Genomic DNA, 16,687 nt, shown 5'->3' on the forward strand with positions numbered 1-16,687 from the left:
TGGGAGAGCAAGTGAAAATATTGTGAACAAAGACTGGCCAGCTGCTGCTATGTAGCTCTCTGTGCCTGGAGGTGCATGTGTTTCTTACAGAGAGAGTCTGCCAGGATGGACATTTACCCTCATTTGCAGAGAGGAGATGATTCCTCTAGCCAAAGAGTGGCTGAACGGCCAGGCCAACTGAGAGCTGAGTTCCTCCTAGAATGTGCTTTTTCCATTCTTCACCCTGCCCCATCTCTTCCCACTATAAAGATGACTTTCCTGTCTTCCTGTTGAGCACCTCTCTCTCTCTGTCTCTCTCTTTATCTGTCTCTGTCTCTGTCTCTATCTGTCTCTCTCTCTCTCTCTCTCTCTCTCTCTCTCTCTCTCTCTGTGTGTGTGTGTGTGTGTGTGTGTGTGTGTGTGTGTGTACAAGCACATGTACATATGTAAGGAGGTTAACTCCAGGTCTTATTCCTCAAGAGCCATCTACCTCATTTTATGAGACAAGATTTTCACACTTGGCCAATTAGATTAGACTGGTTAGCCAGAAAACACCAGGCATCCACCTGTCTCCGCCTACCTAACACTGGGATCCCAACCCATGCCACCACACTCAGCTCTTTTGCATGGGTGCAGATAATCAAACTCAGGTCCTCAGGTGTGCAGGAGCCATGTCACCATCCCTACTTTTAGCTTGTACATGCATCATTTTGTCTTGTCTTTTCAGGTAGCTTCACAACCATAATAGGACCCTTTATTTTATGCAGTTATAAAATGGGCACAGAATAAATAAATACAGTGGCTGTGGATTCTGACCTAACTTTCTACATTCTGTGGCCCTGTCTTCCCCGGTCTGAGACTTCAAATCCCCTTCCTTTAAGATGTCTTTTGATCAGGGTTATTTCTTTCATACTCATGCTTCTGCCTTTCCTTCTGGCTCTGTTGTCTTAGGGCGGTCTTTAACACAGTCTCAACTTTCTCTTCTATAGAAAGTGATTGTTGCATGTATCATGTTAGGTTGTTGTGAGGAATAAAAATCTGATGGTAGAGAGCTTAGATGTTGCTCCAAGCCCAGCCTGAGCCTTATAGTAGGGCAGCATTTGGAGTTTAGTGCTACATACTTTATCCTTAATGGCAACCCACACTGGTTTTTATCTCTTTGTCTTTTGGTCACCAGGGAAATGACAGAAGCCCAGTGATTTAAAAAAAAAAACAAAAACAAAAACAAAAAACAGAGTAGCATGCAGTTTTATGCATCATCATTATGCATCATTCTCAGTGAGCAAGTGTATAAATATTAGGCTACAGGTTTGCAGCCTGATCACCAGCCAGTGGCCCATGTAACAGGATGTATCTGCAGCCTGTATCACCAGCCAGTGGCCCATGTAACAGGATGTATCTGCAGCCTGTATCACCAGCCAGTGGCCCATGTGACAGGATGTATCTGCAGCCTGTATCACCAGCCAGTGGCCCACATTACAGGATATGTTCTGTGCCTCAGCTTTCATGAAAGGACATCAGAAGGACTGTACAATGAAGAGTTATCGCTGTGTTCACCAAGAGGTTTCCTTTTATTTTTTCTGTCTCATTCTTCTTCGTACCTGAGAAAGTGAATGGCCATTTTTGTATTGTTCCTGCCACCTTCTTGCCTGACAAAATGCCTGAGCTACAGTGCAAGTACATCTGATTGACAGATTTTGAGACTTCAGACACTGTGACTAAAATCTAAACTCAGATTTACAAGATTATAAACTGTTATGCATATGTGTTGGGTAGGGGTGGTATTTGGAAGCTCTAGAAAGTAAGTTAAAGCAGTTTCTCTTAGTAAATTTTTTTTTCAAACAAATATTTGTCAGCATTCAGTATATGCTGGATACTATTGAGAAAAACATTGCTGCCCTCAAGGACGTTCTGGTCTACCTGGTGGTGGGAGGGGGATTATCAGCCTGACTTCCCACTAGGTGCTTACACTGTCCAGCATGAGAATCTCTTCAGCTTTCTTCAGAGAAACATGGAAATGGTGTTTGAAGAGATGCTTCTAGACATGGAACCTTAGCCCTTTTCCACACAGAAATCTACATATGGCTCCAGACAGTTTTTTAAGGGTTACTTAGAATAAGAGGATATGGCTGAAGAGAATTATCTATTGTCTTTTAGAGTTTCTTAATACCACCATATCCCTTGTATAATAGGCTTTTAAAATTCAAGTTTCAAAAGACTCAGAATTAAGAACAAACAAACAGTAGTAATGTTTTTTTTCAATTTTATTATTATTATTTAATTGTGTATGCCTATGAATGGTGTGTGGTGGAAATCTGTGTGTGCCCGTACCACAGCGTGCCTATTGTGGTCAGAGGACAACTTTTCTTTCACCTTTATGTGGGTTCCTGGGATCACACTCAGGTGGCCAGGTGAGCCATCTCCAAGGCTAGTAAGATTTTCTCAGGGAAATGTAAGGAGGAGTCTCAGAATGAAAGAACTGTCCCTAATATGGTTCCACCAAAGGCACTGGTTAGCTGTTAAGTGCCTTTGGGGGCTCCACATGTGAGAGCAAGGCCTGAGAGCAGAGAGTCACGTGGCTCCATGTGTTCAGAAGTGCCAGGCCAGCACATACGTTTAGAAAATATGGGCATGAATCATAGGTTGGATATAATTTTAATTTTTAATTGATTTACCTTTTAGCAATAATGACAGCAACCATCCTCGTAAAACTCCATTTTAACACCCCCCCATGTGTGTTTCTGCTTGTTCTGCTTGCAACCCAGCTAGTTAATTACATGAAATCAGCCTTCTCTCCTACACAGCTAGCTTACAGAGTTATTTGTCCATTGCAAATCAACACCTGGAAAACTGCAAGGTAGAAATCTAAGTAGAATAAGGTATCTCTGTGTATGCACCCTGAAATCCCCATAAGTCTGCTCTGAAGTCTGAAAACCTACCAAACAATACAGCTCTTCTGAGGAATAACGAGCCTGACTGGACAGGCTGGGAGAAAACAATGCTTTGAAATGTTCTTATCATCTAGATGGATGGCCTGTGAGTCAGAGAGCAGTACCAAAGGGGGGAGGGCATTGCTCAATGCTAGTAATTCTGAAGGTGATCTCCCAGTGGCCTCCAGGCTGGAACGTTCTGTCCCTAATTGTACCCTTACTCCGATCAGCCAGAAAATTCCCAGGCAACTGGGACCCCTGAGACAACTGAAACAGTGCAACTTTGCTATGGAAACCTTTGTGTACTGATGCTTGATGTGAACTAGAGTACTGAAGAAGGATGGAGAAGGAGAAAGGCAGTGACTATTTATGGAAGAGTCACCATGTGTCAAGCAGAGGACTAAGCATAATATAACATGGCAAATCTCCTGTGGTTTTTCTAGCAATCTTAGAAATGAAGATAACCACACCCCTTTCAGATGGAGAACCCGATGATGAGGAATTAGTTAACTAATTATCCCAAATGCTCATAGCAGGTATTATACCACGGGTTAAGAGTAATGCCTTCTTCCCACAACGGGCCAACAGTGTGCCTTTTGCTAGCACTGACAGAATGGCTTTACACAGTGACCTTGCTTCCCTATGCTTGAGTTCCCTTCCTGAGTGAGTAACAGTCCTTGCCCCCAAGGTCAATGCCAAGGCAGTTTACGGAAACAGAAAACACATGTTTGTTTTCAGCTATCATCTACCTTCATACTTCTCCCTGATTCCAGCCACTCTCTGTGACTAAATATTTGTGTCCTCCCGTTAGTCCTAAGACAGATCCAGCACTCGTAGTGACTTAGTATTTAGAGGCGATACATTAAGTAGGAAGTAAGGTGAAGGCAGAGAGGAGATCCTCCAGATAGAATTAGTGCCCATTTAAGAACAGGGAGACCCAGAATGTGCTGGCACTAACCCTCCTCCCTCCCTTCCTCTCTTCCACCTCCACACCACACCCTGCCTTCCATGCGGCTCGTGGAGCTCTAGTAGAGAGAAAAGAAGCAGAAAAGACTGTGAGTAGGTCTTGTGAGCACAAAGTGTGAGCGTGGGCATCTGCAATCCTAGAAAGGCACCAGTCCCCCACCCCTTCCAGGCTTCCCAGCCCTGATCCATGAGAAATGGATTTCTGCTGCTTACATTGGCTACGCTATTTCACGGAGGCATTGTGAACTGCAAGGCACCCTCTTTAAGGCTTAAGTGTTCAGAACACAGAAGTGGATAGTCAGCTGGAGTATGCTGGTTGACCTCCTTTAGAGTGGGGCATACTATAACTAGGGGGGGGGGAATGAAGAGACATTCAGAGCTGCACCGTCCATGCTAGGAAAAAAGAGGACTCGGCTCTTGTGTAGGTTCATGTGGCCACTCATTATAACCTGAGGCAATCCAGGAGCTACAGCGACAACAAGCTCGGACAGGAAATGTCTTTTCTTTGGCCACTAACAGTCTTAGCCATCACCCTGGAGTAGGAGGCCACTTCTGACTGCAGTGGACAATGTAAGGAAAACTTCTGATGTCATAAAAATCCCGATCACCCCCCCCCCATCCTGACTCCTAGAGGGGTTTGTTTGTATTGAAATGTCTACAGGTTGACTTCCAGTATCAGAACTCAATACTGGCAGTGCCTTCTGCTCCAGGGCAAGAGATCTCCAATGGCATCTGTGAGCACTGTTCAAAAATGGGGAATTGGCTCAGTGCCCGAGAAATCAGCCTGATTTAAATTCAGAAAAGAATCGCCTCCAGTCTAGGAGGTGAGCAGGTCATGATGAGGTACAGTCATTCCCACCTAATGGCGTAACGCAAAGCCAACATTAAAACAATTATGGGTGACATTTACTTTGTCACATTAAGACTTTTATTTGTTGGAGACTAAATGAGTCACATGGTTGGGTGAAGTAGGCTATGTATGGAAGGGGTTTTTACTGACTCCTCAGAGGCTTTCCCTCAGTATTCCTAACTCCTGGAACACACTAAGTAGCTGCTTTAGGACAAAGGCACAAATTAACTCATTCAGCTATCCACAGACCTGAGGTTCTGTGGGTCTATGCTGTACCAGTTACCACACCAGGCACAGCTGAATTAATCCTGGTTTCTGTGGAGTCAAGCATAGAGAAGAAAGCTAAGAAAACAGTCAGTGAAATGCTCTTAATGCCAAGACAGATGCTGGGGATGAGTAAAGTTCAAAAGGTACCCATGTCTGTTAAGAAGATGCTAGGCACTGGGAAGGTAGTGGTCAACTGATCCAACTGAGCCTGTGCCTTGATTCTTCTACCCTGTCACTTTGGGGTCTACGGTGAAGTGATACATAATTGGATGGCTGTAGAAACCTCTTTATTTCAGGTAGCCAAGAAGTAATGATTTCTTCAAGGGTATTCCCAATTAAAATAACTCCCTTCTACTGGAGCCTGTCTCCAAAAGGTCCAACTACCTCTCCACAGCACTATCAACTGGGGACCAGCCTGTAACACATGATCCCCTAAGAGCCAGGGGCAGACCTTTAGAATCTGTATCTTAATGACTTGATCTGGATGAGGGCCACTGGCCAGTCCTTTGAAAAATAAAGGAAGATGGGGTCCTAACTAGACTGGCGAATTAAACAAGGATGTGATGTGGTTTGGGGGCAACTTGTAGGTGGTGTCAAGTGTCAGGGAGGTTAGCTTTAGTTGGTGAAGAGGTGGGGGCAAGAAGGGAAAAGTAAACCCCTCCCTCATAACAGGACTTGATCTGAGTCTATAGTGTATGTTGAGGAGACAAGTCATGTCAAAGAAAAGACATGGTGAGGACAAAGAACATGGAGGCACCTGATTGTCATGTAAGGTGTTTGTAGAAATGAGGTTGTAAAAGGAAAGACAGTCCATGGCAAGTAGGAAAAGGGCATGTAGTATGTGAGGAGGTGGCTGATGTTGGTAATAATCCATTTGGGGTGATGTGGGCCCTGGCTTAGAGGGTGACATGTGTATGTGAGAAGGCACAGTAAAGAAACTGAGGACATGACTGCTCTAAGATATGGTTAAGGGGAAAATTTTGATTGTGAATAAGAGAAACAATATATCCAAAGGCATCTGGAGTTGTCCAGAGCCAAGAGGCTAGGGGGTGTTGGTGGTGGAAGTGAGAATAGCAAAGATCGGGGCTTACCTCACCAATATAGAGAGAATAAAACAGTTATCTAGGAGGAGAGAAGTCTGAGGAGGTGAGAAGGGGTGGGAGACTAACATGGATTTTAAAGTGTCTAACAAACAGCTACTCCTGAGTAGGGACTGAAGGACCCTGGAGGCCTGCAACCACAGGTAGTCATGTCCCTTCTGCCAGAAGTAAGGGAAATGGTTCCTTTTGGCAGATGGGCACCTGTTCCTAAGGAATGCTGGCTTTTATCTATCCACCAGAAGACCTGCTATAGTCCAACTTGAGCTCATTTCTAGATATATGAGACTTCCTGAGACCTAACAACATGGAGGCACAGCCGCTGTTACTTCTGTGAATCTCCAGGTGCTCTCCAGTAATGTCCAGACAGCCCACTCTACCCCACAGTGGATTAAAGACAATAATAGCCTCTGGGCTCCCCACAACACTCTGCAGAAGTCAGCAGAGAAGAGTTCTGGAAATACACACATCTTGTTAGTGTTGTCAGTTTCCTGGGGCTCCCTGAGGACTTCTCAAGTTGCTATTTCTCAGGCAGAACTATCTGCAAGGAAACTGTGATATGCAAATACTCCCCTGGGTACACAGATAATACATTGGGACACAGGAGGACTATGAGACATCTATTTATGTTTGGTTTTTATACTTAAGGTTTAAGACAAAGTAAGCAATAAAGTAAATGAGTGATTGCCAAGAGTGCATGTCTATCATTTATGCAGAAATAGCCCAGTTTTTGAGTTCAAACTATTTTCCTTGTGGAAATGTATAAAATACCCTGCGGTGGGGGGTGTCTACGGATTTAGGAACACCTGAGTTTATTTTCTCGCACTAATGTTTTCCTAGATATGTCAACGTAGGCATCATAGACTCGAGTTTCTCTTTCTGTGTCTCAAGTTCAACCACATTGTTTTGCTGTGATTGGAAGTAAAATGCATAACACTTATCAGATAGTTCAAGCTCTCGGTAAGACCCCAGGCACTGATCATAAATATCATTGTGGATATTTCCACTCAGAGATGCTTGGGAGGCTGTCTTCTCTCCAGAAGTACCCATCAGACCCAGCCAAACTGAAGCACTGCAAGGGTGAAGGGATGCTGTGTAATCACTTATGTGAAGGTGTAGTGTTAAAGAGCAGGCTGAATTCAGGGCCTCTTACTTTCAGGCAGGATCCTTGGTTTCCAGGCAACAGTGTAATCCTATATAAACCCAATGTCTTCATCCTTTGGAATTCAAATCAATGAAATGCTGAAAACTCAGTTGTCAGATTACTTGGAGAATTTGGCTTAAGATCCCTCCCAGAGCATCTCCTACTTGTGGTCCTGTTAATTACTCTTGTGCTCGAAACCAAAGCAGGTTCACCAGAGTAGGAGGCTTCATGCCTTTCAGGTGGCCCTTTTACTGTGATCTTCTCAGGACAGTAGTGACACCATGGTGGACCTGCCTCCCACACACACTCTCCATCTCCCAGGCATGCATGCCAAGCCAGAGAAACCCAAGTCATATTTCCAACTTAAAGGAAACCATTTTTAAAATTTAAATTTATTTTACATCCTAACGGCAGTTTCCCCGCCCTCCTACTTCCCCTCTGCCCCTCCCCCACCACACCCACTCCTCCTTTGTTTCTGTTCAGAAAGGCGCAGGCCTCCCATGGGTATCTACAAACCATGGCGTATCAAGTTGGGGTAAGACTAAGCACCTCAAGGGATCCATTTTTAAAAGATTATTACTAGAATACAAGTATTTTTTTCCCCTCACATTTGGTTAAATGTTTAAAAGGTTACCAGCTTCAAAATTCCCAAATTGGAAAAGTCTTATTTGAGGACCCCAGTTTGAGAATCACTAGCTATTTTAGTTTTTTCTTTACTGCTGTGAGGAGTTCCTTTGCTCATTTTTGAAGATTATTTACACCCAATCAGCTCTGTCTACTGGGTTCCTGTCCTGGTGCATATTTTCCATGGGAGCCATTTTGGATCTCATGTTGCTTCATCTTTATGCTGATTCTCCTTAACATTGGGATGACAGAAATGCTGGAAAATCCATTGATTTCTGTCAATAGATTCGTCAAAATCTTGTCCCCTAGGATGAAACTACTGTAAATGGAGTGGTGTCTGCATGCTGAGCATACTGCTCTATCTCTAAACATCTTAGAACACACAGTAGGCACTCAGAAACATCTTAGAACACACAGTAGGCACTCAGAAACATCTTAGAACACACAGTAGGCACTCAGAAACATCTTAGAACACACAGTAGGCACTCAGAAACATCTTAGAACACACAGTAGGCACTCAGTAAATAGCAAATGAGTCCATTAACTTGAAATTCAACTCTACTTGTGTTCTTGAAACTCAGACAGATCAAAGCCAGATACTTGGCCCAAATGTCACAGGAATGACCCCAGCCCAGTTTCTGGTGATCCTGGTTTTTTCTCAACATTTTTGTTTTTCAAGCTCATTCCAAAATGGGCCTTAAACAGAGTAGGGCTTTTCTAGCCCCCAATACCAAACTCATCCATATACTCACTAACCATCACATAGTTCCAAAGGCCTAAGGACCACAGGGTCAGTTTTATCACAGCGGTTTCTAGGTACCAATTGTTGCATATTAGTTACTTTCTTTTTTCTGTGATTTTTAAATAACAAAACAAAACATGGCAGATCTCTGACAAAGGCGACTTAAATGAGGATGGGTTTGTTTTGGCTCACAGTTGCAGAGGTATACAGTTCATCAAAGCAGGCAAGACACAGCAGCATGTAGGAAAGGCATGTTGACAGGAGGCTGAGGCTGGCTGCTCACACCGCGTCCATCTCAGGGAGCAGAGGGTGAGCAAAAAGTGTGACCAGACTATAAATCCTCAAGGCCAGCCCCCCAGTGACCCAGTTCCTCCAGGGAGGTGCCACTTCTCAAAGATTCCACCGCCTCCACAAAAAAATGCCACCAGCTGAGGACCAAGTAGTCAACTCTTAAGAACCTCATAGAGACATTTAGCATTCCAACTATAACAGTGAATGACAGCAACAAGTGTGAGGCATCTTGTTGAAGTAAAGCATCTTCTAAACTTAGATAGAAGGGATGACAGTGCATTCTGTGAATAACCTAACCCCACTGACTTATATGTAAACTTTACATGATGGATTATGTAGGATGTGAATGCTGTATTACTACAGCTGATATTCGAAGTGTCAGATGGTGCTGTTGACTTTGAGTTTTGGTGTGGTCTTCTGTGACATAGTGCTCATCACACAGCCTAACTCAAAGAGCAGGCAAAATATTAAAGAAGAGATTGATTGCATGATGTGAAACTCCTGGTAAAGTAATGGACACAGTAAACACTGAGTAATAGATGGTGAGCATTGTTGGCCTTTGCTTACAAGAGACCTCTGCTTTGCCTATCCTGAACTGTGGCTTCACTGTTTGCTTTTAGTCAAAATGGGCTGGAATAAGCTACCGGGGTGACCCACACACACATACCCTTTGCATGTACTCTAGTGAGATCACACACTTAGGGCTCTGATATCTGTTATTTATTTTTTAACTAATATAACCGAGACCTTGTTCAAGATGTGCTTATGAAAAATTACCCTTTTAATGGTGGAGCATTTAATGAGAAACTGGATTTTCTACTGCATAAGTGCCCTTCATACAAATTAGCTTGGCCCTGGGTCCTGATCTAAATTGGGCTCCCTACTTTCCTCTAAATGGCCTAATATTTTCTTATTAATCCCTGCCCTTTCCACCTGCCCTGGCTCTGCCTCCTCATGTGAATCTCTCCTCAGCAGTAGGCTGTGCCCTGACACATGTTTCTTCAGGCTCTTTGTATCTGACCAAGGGCAGGTTTTGGACATGACTAGTTTTCTAGAAACTATTTATTCCATATTCAACCTCCCTGCCTGTCCCAAGGGAGTTTTTTTCAGTGCCAGTGTGTTTATATTTAGGAACAATGGATTTGGGCCAGGTGAGTTCTGGTGTAAGGTAAAATTGGGGATTCAAAGGGAAGTTGGATAGATGAAAAGCAATTAATCATCGTTGTTAAGAAGAACAGGCTTGGAATACAATGTGTGCCAACCCAAATCCAGGCTTTGGCATTGGGCAAATGTGTGCAGGTCCTTCTAAGTGAGAATGGGTGGGTTTCTCGGATCTTCCCTCCAGTGTGGGTCTGTATAAGGATGCCTGCCTTCTTCAGGGTTAGTCGGGTGGGATGTAACGTGCTTCTAGTAAGTGCTTCCTGCTATCACTGTTGCAGTTGCACTTGAAGGCAGTCCAAATCGTGAAAGGAGTGTTATTGGTTGTATAGAACAGCTCCATGAGTTGATTATATGAGATAAAGTAATAATCTTCCCAAGAACTCTTAGACCAAGACATAGTCTGCTGTCATCAAACTTAGCACAGCAGACAGGGTTAGAGAAAGCCTGTGTATCATGGGCCAACTTGCTTAAATACATACCCAAAATATAGTGACAGATATTCTCAGCTCTAACCTCTGCCAGCTCTCTCCATTGAACTCTGATGTTTAATTATTCTATTCCTTTTATATATATTTATATTCCTAATATATATCATATAAATATTCATACTTTATATTTATATTTTCACATTTATATATTTTTATATTCCTGACTATGTGTCTTTATATCATTTGCTTTCAGAACAATCTTTTCCAAGCTATTGATAGAGTAGGAGTCACAGAATTCACTGATAAAATGACTACTAGGAGTCGGAAACCACAGGTTCAGACTCCTCCCTACAGCCATCCCTTCTCCCCCATATGGTATCTCCAAGTGCTGCTTTTATTGGTCTGGTCACGGAGTGACAGCTACTATTTACAGAAAGATTGCTCTGTATTACACTCATACTGTCTCCTTTAAATTACTATTGGCACTTTATAAGGTAGCGGCTCCTTTACCGCCCTTCCATAGACAGAAAATGAAGTTTATTTGACGCACTGTGGCAACCTTTTTACACACTTGCTATGTGCTGTACATTTTTATTTGCAGTCACAAAAAACTTAGGTTTCTAGGGGCACAGATTGTTTCTTCTTCATTTGTTGCCAACAAGTAATTGTATTTGGTACAGAGGAAATAATCATTAATGGATGGATGAGTAAATGCAAGGGATTAAAGTCAGGGTTTATAAAGAGAAAAGTGCTCTACTGTGGTTAGCTATTGTTGGGTTCTTCAGAACATTGTCAATCTCATACTATAGATGGAGGGAAATGGTCTGATTTATCTCTGAAGTCCTCAGCTCAGGTTTTGTGGTGATGAGGGGAGTCCTGAGAGAATAATCAGGAATTAGATAATAATCAGTGGTAAGCAGTAGAGGCCTGGGAGAACCTTGGTTTCTGTAGGTCCAGTGTCCAGATGCCTGAACAGGCTACCCTGAAGTGTGGTAAGTGTTTAAACTGTTATGTTGTCCTCTAATTTCTGACTCTGTGAACAAGCTACTGGATACTGTGTCCCTTCCTTTGGAATATGTCAATGGTTTGGCTTTTGAAGAATGGATATTAAGTTTATAATAAACATCTCTACATCTCCTTCTTTATGTGGGCATGCTTAAATTCCTGATTGATGTATATAGCGAAATATGTTAATAATTAATGAGAGCCTGTCGCAAGGTACAAGTACTCAATACCGAATACTGTGATAGCCTATTTCCCTGCATACCTGACTAACCAGAAGCAATGTCATAAGGGCATTTTTTTTAATAATTGTTAAGTGTCATTACTTGATGCAAAGAAATTATTCTGGACTTTTACAATAAGGCAGTTCATGGAATCATGTGTAAGGAGGATCTTGGATCCTGGCCAAAGCAGCACACAGAGTTATAAATACTGGAAACTCGATGCTGATGCTATTCCATGCTTTTGGACATAAACTCTTAGTTGGTGATGACTGTTGGTTCAGTACCTATCATGTACTAAAAGTTACCCATATTATCTGATTTTGTTTATTGCTCCCCTGGGGTGATTCTTTTTAAAGTTCTTTTTCTGGTTCATAGGCTGAGGCTCAGAGAAATAAATTGCCTCAGTAATTAAATGGGTAGAGCCAGAGTTGGCATCTAAAGATATTATTTTATTTAATTATTTTTTTGACTTGACTTTCCTAGCGTGTAGGTGGAACCAGGAAGTAGGTCTCCGAATGGTAAGTTTTTCAAGCCAGCAGAACTTCAACATGCTTGTTTCTGAACCTCTGTTCCTTCGTTTTCAGGTCAGGATCGCAGTGAAGCCACTTTGATAAAGAGGTTTAAAGGTGAAGGGGTCCGGTACAAAGCCAAACTGATTGGGATTGATGAAGTGTCCGCAGCTCGGGGAGACAAGTTATGTCAAGATTCCATGATGAAGCTCAAGGTACCGTGCAAGCGTTTCTTTATGACTAGCTCTGGTTGGACATGAGTAAAGGAAAGACCCACTCCCCAGTACTATGCCAGACAACCTCATGGCTTGAGGGATTTGGCTCCGGGATGAATCAAAGTTATTCTCTAGGAAGCAATTTCAGTGACTTAGAAACACTGACTGGACCCATACTTTATGGAGGTATTTAGTAGCCAGGCCTTGTTCATGCTATTTGAGTGGATCATAGTTTCTTCTAGGTTAACTTCCTTGTGAAACTCCTGCAAAAATAAAACCACAAAAATGATCAAGTTCTGTAGTTCCTCACGTAGTTTGAATTTTTGTGATTTTAGTACTTTAAAAAAAAAATGTTTTCATAGCTTGTCCTCTCAAGGCAGATGTGAAGGTACAAAGCTGATTTTATTCATTCTTGTCCTTGTTGAGAATCACCCCAAGCATGTCATAACAAAGGAAAGGCAGCCTCACTGAAGTGATGTGCAGCTAGACACTACAAAGACAGCTTTGCATGGAAAACCAGAAAAAGAAGTTAGAAAAAACTTAAACCCAACAAGCAGTACACTCCTTTTCCAACAGCCTTAAAAACATACAAAAAAGAACTTGTTTCCCCAGATGTTGATTCCACATATCCTGTTAACTTTTTAAATGTGGTATAAAATATTAGAAAAGCATATGATCTAACAATAATCCTATCGTATGCATTTCACACGTGCAAAATTTCATTTTTCTCAATATAAGTTCTAATTATTAAAGTACTTTGAAAATACTGAAAAAATATAAGGACTAAAACTAAAATTATCCAAAATCCCACAAAAATAGTGAAAGTTGACACTTTTTGTGTTTGATCTTCAATTGTTTTACTTTTCTAACATCAACAATACACATATAATAAAAATGGATTTTAGTTTATATAGTTTCATGAGATAAAATAAAATAAAAGCATATGTGTGTGTGTGTGTGTGTGTGTGTGTGTGTGTGTGTGTGCTTTTTTTTCATATCTTCAGACAGTCTATAAAACAGTTATGTCAGTGGGATATTTTTAAGTATAAGAAAAGGAAAAAATGCCCACATTCTGCCAAAGTACCCAAAAGTATTTAAAGTACAGAAAATGGTTAATTACCGACTGTATCACCTTTTCCTTCTATGCCTGGTGAGTCACAGCTCTTATCGTTTGTCTGTGCTGTGCGGTGTTTCTGAGCACTTTACCATGCCTGGCAGGTATTATCTCCCAGTGGCAGGGCTTTAAATAGCAGGATTTTTTTTTAAACTACTTGATTTTCTATGTTCTGTATCCTGGTTTTTGCTATTTAAAATGGTATATAAACAAACTTTTTTAAAATCAGTGCATACTTAACTTAAGGTATATTAGAAAAGGGTATTTAAAAACAATGAAATCAAGATTTCACACTTTCACCTTGGAAGAGGTTAGTGATTTTTTTTTTTCAGATAATGAAGCCGTGTTATGAGATTTCAAGGCAGCTCAATAATGAGCCTTCTTTCTCTTCTAAATTCTAACCTGAATGATGAATAGGGAGGCAGTCAGGCAAGAAGATTCCCACGCTCTGCTTTGTGACTGATGAATGCTGGCCTAAAGGATGTAACTGGGAAACGGGGCCCCGGGCAGATCCTTGAACAACATAGGCTATGACGTTTGGCTTGAAGGAGAATTCTCTGTTCTCCCCACCATTGTCTGACCCCCAACCCGAGGAGAGCCCAGACTCTGCTCGTACATACATGAAATCAGAGTGCAGCCTATCTGTTAGGACATGACTGCATCCCAGAGAGACTGAGCCTCGTGTGTCCCTCTCTCACAGAACCACTCCTAACCATCCCAACAGAACTATGGTCATGAACAGACAGACATAAAAGCCCAGAGCTTGATTCTTACTGCTGTAATTGAAGCCTGGCAAATCAACAGAGATTTGCTCTGGACAGTGCTTCATTTAAAGACAGCAAAAAATGCCACTCCTTAATCCTCCATGTGCACAGACCTGGTTCGCACCCAGACCATTCCATCTGTGGAGGAGAGAGGAGTTCTGCATCCCCTTTCTCCAGCATCCAGAGAAGCTGTTCATCAGGTAGCAGCAACTGAGAGCACTATTGGCCAGCTGCCTTCATAGAAGCACCGGGGGTTTAAGTGGGTGTGAAGTAGCAGTTTGCTCTGCTCCTACGAGTTTATCCTGGGAATTAACACTAGGCCATGCTAGCTGGACCAGATCTAGCTATGGGTGGCAGTGTGTGTGTGTATGTGTGGGTGTGTGTGTGTGTGTGTGTGTGTGTGTGTGTGTGTGTGACCTGTGGTGAAACATTCCATCTGTCATCCCTTATAATCATGAGGTCCCAAGGCCCAGGGAGTTTGTCCTGCTATAACACACTCCTGTCAAATGCACTGAACACTGTTGAGGGGTTCTTCATTTCCAGACGATTGTGTTTCATTATTTGCAAGTTGCTGAGAAGAATGTTGACATTTCAGCTCCCAGTGGTTTTTCTGTAAGAAGCACAGAAACATAAATGATCGATTCTGCATTTGGCCACCTGCCCAGGAAAGAGAGAAGTACAAAATTCCTTTTAGCTTTGAAAAAAGGCCCACTCACTCCTATTAGACCATATGAGAACTGGGGGGGTGGGGAGAAAAGATTCCCTTTGTTAGACTGAAGCTGATACGTCACCCATTAGAGAATTTTCTCCTGCATTGCGGAGGTTCTGGACAGTCTCCGTGTGTGAATCTGAGGAGTCCACTGTCTACTCACTGCCAGACCATCACTGCATTTCAACTTAGAGTCAGTGGGGCATCTTCACATAAGATGGTTTCTCTGTTTTATAGCTATAAATGTAGGTTCAGAGAAGTTAAAGTATTTCTTACATACTCTGTCCCAGAACTCAAAACTAGACCTCCAGGTGCCCAGTGGTTAATGGGTAATAGTTTAGCACTCAGTTGTATCATGTTCTGTCTGGAGGATTAATTTATCTTTTCTCAGCTTGATTTTATTCTTCTACCTCTAAGGTACTCCCCAGTAGCCATATGTCTATGACTTTTAAAGAAGTCACCTTTTAGAGTCCTTGGGTAGAAGAATGATGATTGAAACTATGGGCCAGATGAGTTCCAAAGATAGAGCCTGGAGAACCAAGAACAGAACCATAAGTGTATGAGAAATAGAACTTACACTTGGGGAAACAGAACTATTATGAAGTCCTTTGTCCAGAATCAGGAGTATAATCAGATATTGTAAGGTGAAGATGATTTCCCATACCCAAAGTAGAGAAAATCACACAATTTCACAAGCAGGCCCCCTCCTTCTACCTCTGGCTATACTGACAGGTCTCCACCACCAGTTATTCCCCAAGTGAATCCTGGGAGCACCGTATTCTGAGAGCAGCACAAAGCACTATGACCTCCTAGAGCTGTAAAGTCAATATTATTTCAGATTTGTCTATGCCCGAAGCCCAGTGTCACTACTGCTGGGAGCTGAGCCTCATCGTAAGCAGTGATATAGGAATAGAGACCTTGGGATGCCTAATGCTGAATGAACAGCAGCCCAGAACATGTGGAAATCTCTGAAATGACTTTACCTGCCAACTGTGTTCTAGTCTAACGTCCATATTCACCTGTAATTGCCACCACAAAGTCTGACTTTAAAAAGTAAATCGTCTTACTCATAACTTGTATCACATAACCCTAGAGTGAATAGTACAGACTCATTTAGTGGCCATCTGATGAGCACCTGCTGCCCCTACCATTAGGGACAGAGGAAGGTCCTAAGCTCTAGGGCTAGACCAGAGAACAAAGTGACATGTCTACATTCCATGAGCTTTACCTTCTTGTGGGTTCATATATGTATCTTCAGTTTATAAACTATCTGGGCACGTGGGAAATAATGAATGTATTTAGAATATGTTTTATCCCCAAGTACAAGAATGACAAGGGAAGAATAATATAAATGGTTTTCAGTAACTATTACAAATGCCATGCATAAATTATTATAATTTTTTGGCATGGTTTTGCCAAGAAAAGGTAGGGGAGAAAGAGGTAAGGTGGGGTCTAGCATATCTTTGCTTTCTAATGTCTAGAATTCATTCATGCAAGAATATTTCCTGGGGTTTAAAAACTTGATCTTTGATACTATGCTGAGTAACTTACTTCATTTAAGAGATTAAATCCACATTCAATATAAAAACCTAACGGAGATGTTAATATGAGTGTCATATTGTTTCCGTTTCAAGTAGTCTACCCCAACTCTGAGACATGTATTGCAGCATA

At 42.1% G+C, this 16,687-nt stretch overlaps 1 protein-coding gene across 10 annotated transcripts in view; it reads left to right on the forward strand.

Annotated features, from left to right (window-relative positions):
* Dab1 (DAB adaptor protein 1) overlaps positions 1–16,687 on the forward strand; it is a 1,142,636-nt gene that overhangs the window by 999,766 nt on the left and 126,183 nt on the right. For all 10 annotated transcript variants that reach the window (XM_037203414.1, XM_037203415.1, XM_037203409.1 and 7 more), the window contains one exon: positions 12,290–12,429. In XM_037203414.1, coding sequence (XP_037059309.1) covers positions 12,290–12,429 — 140 coding nt within the window. The remainder of the gene's footprint in view (positions 1–12,289; positions 12,430–16,687) is intronic.

Source organism: Peromyscus leucopus, chromosome 2 (assembly GCF_004664715.2).
Source record: "Peromyscus leucopus breed LL Stock chromosome 2, UCI_PerLeu_2.1, whole genome shotgun sequence".
In the NCBI taxonomy this organism is placed as follows: Eukaryota; Metazoa; Chordata; class Mammalia; order Rodentia; family Cricetidae; genus Peromyscus; species Peromyscus leucopus.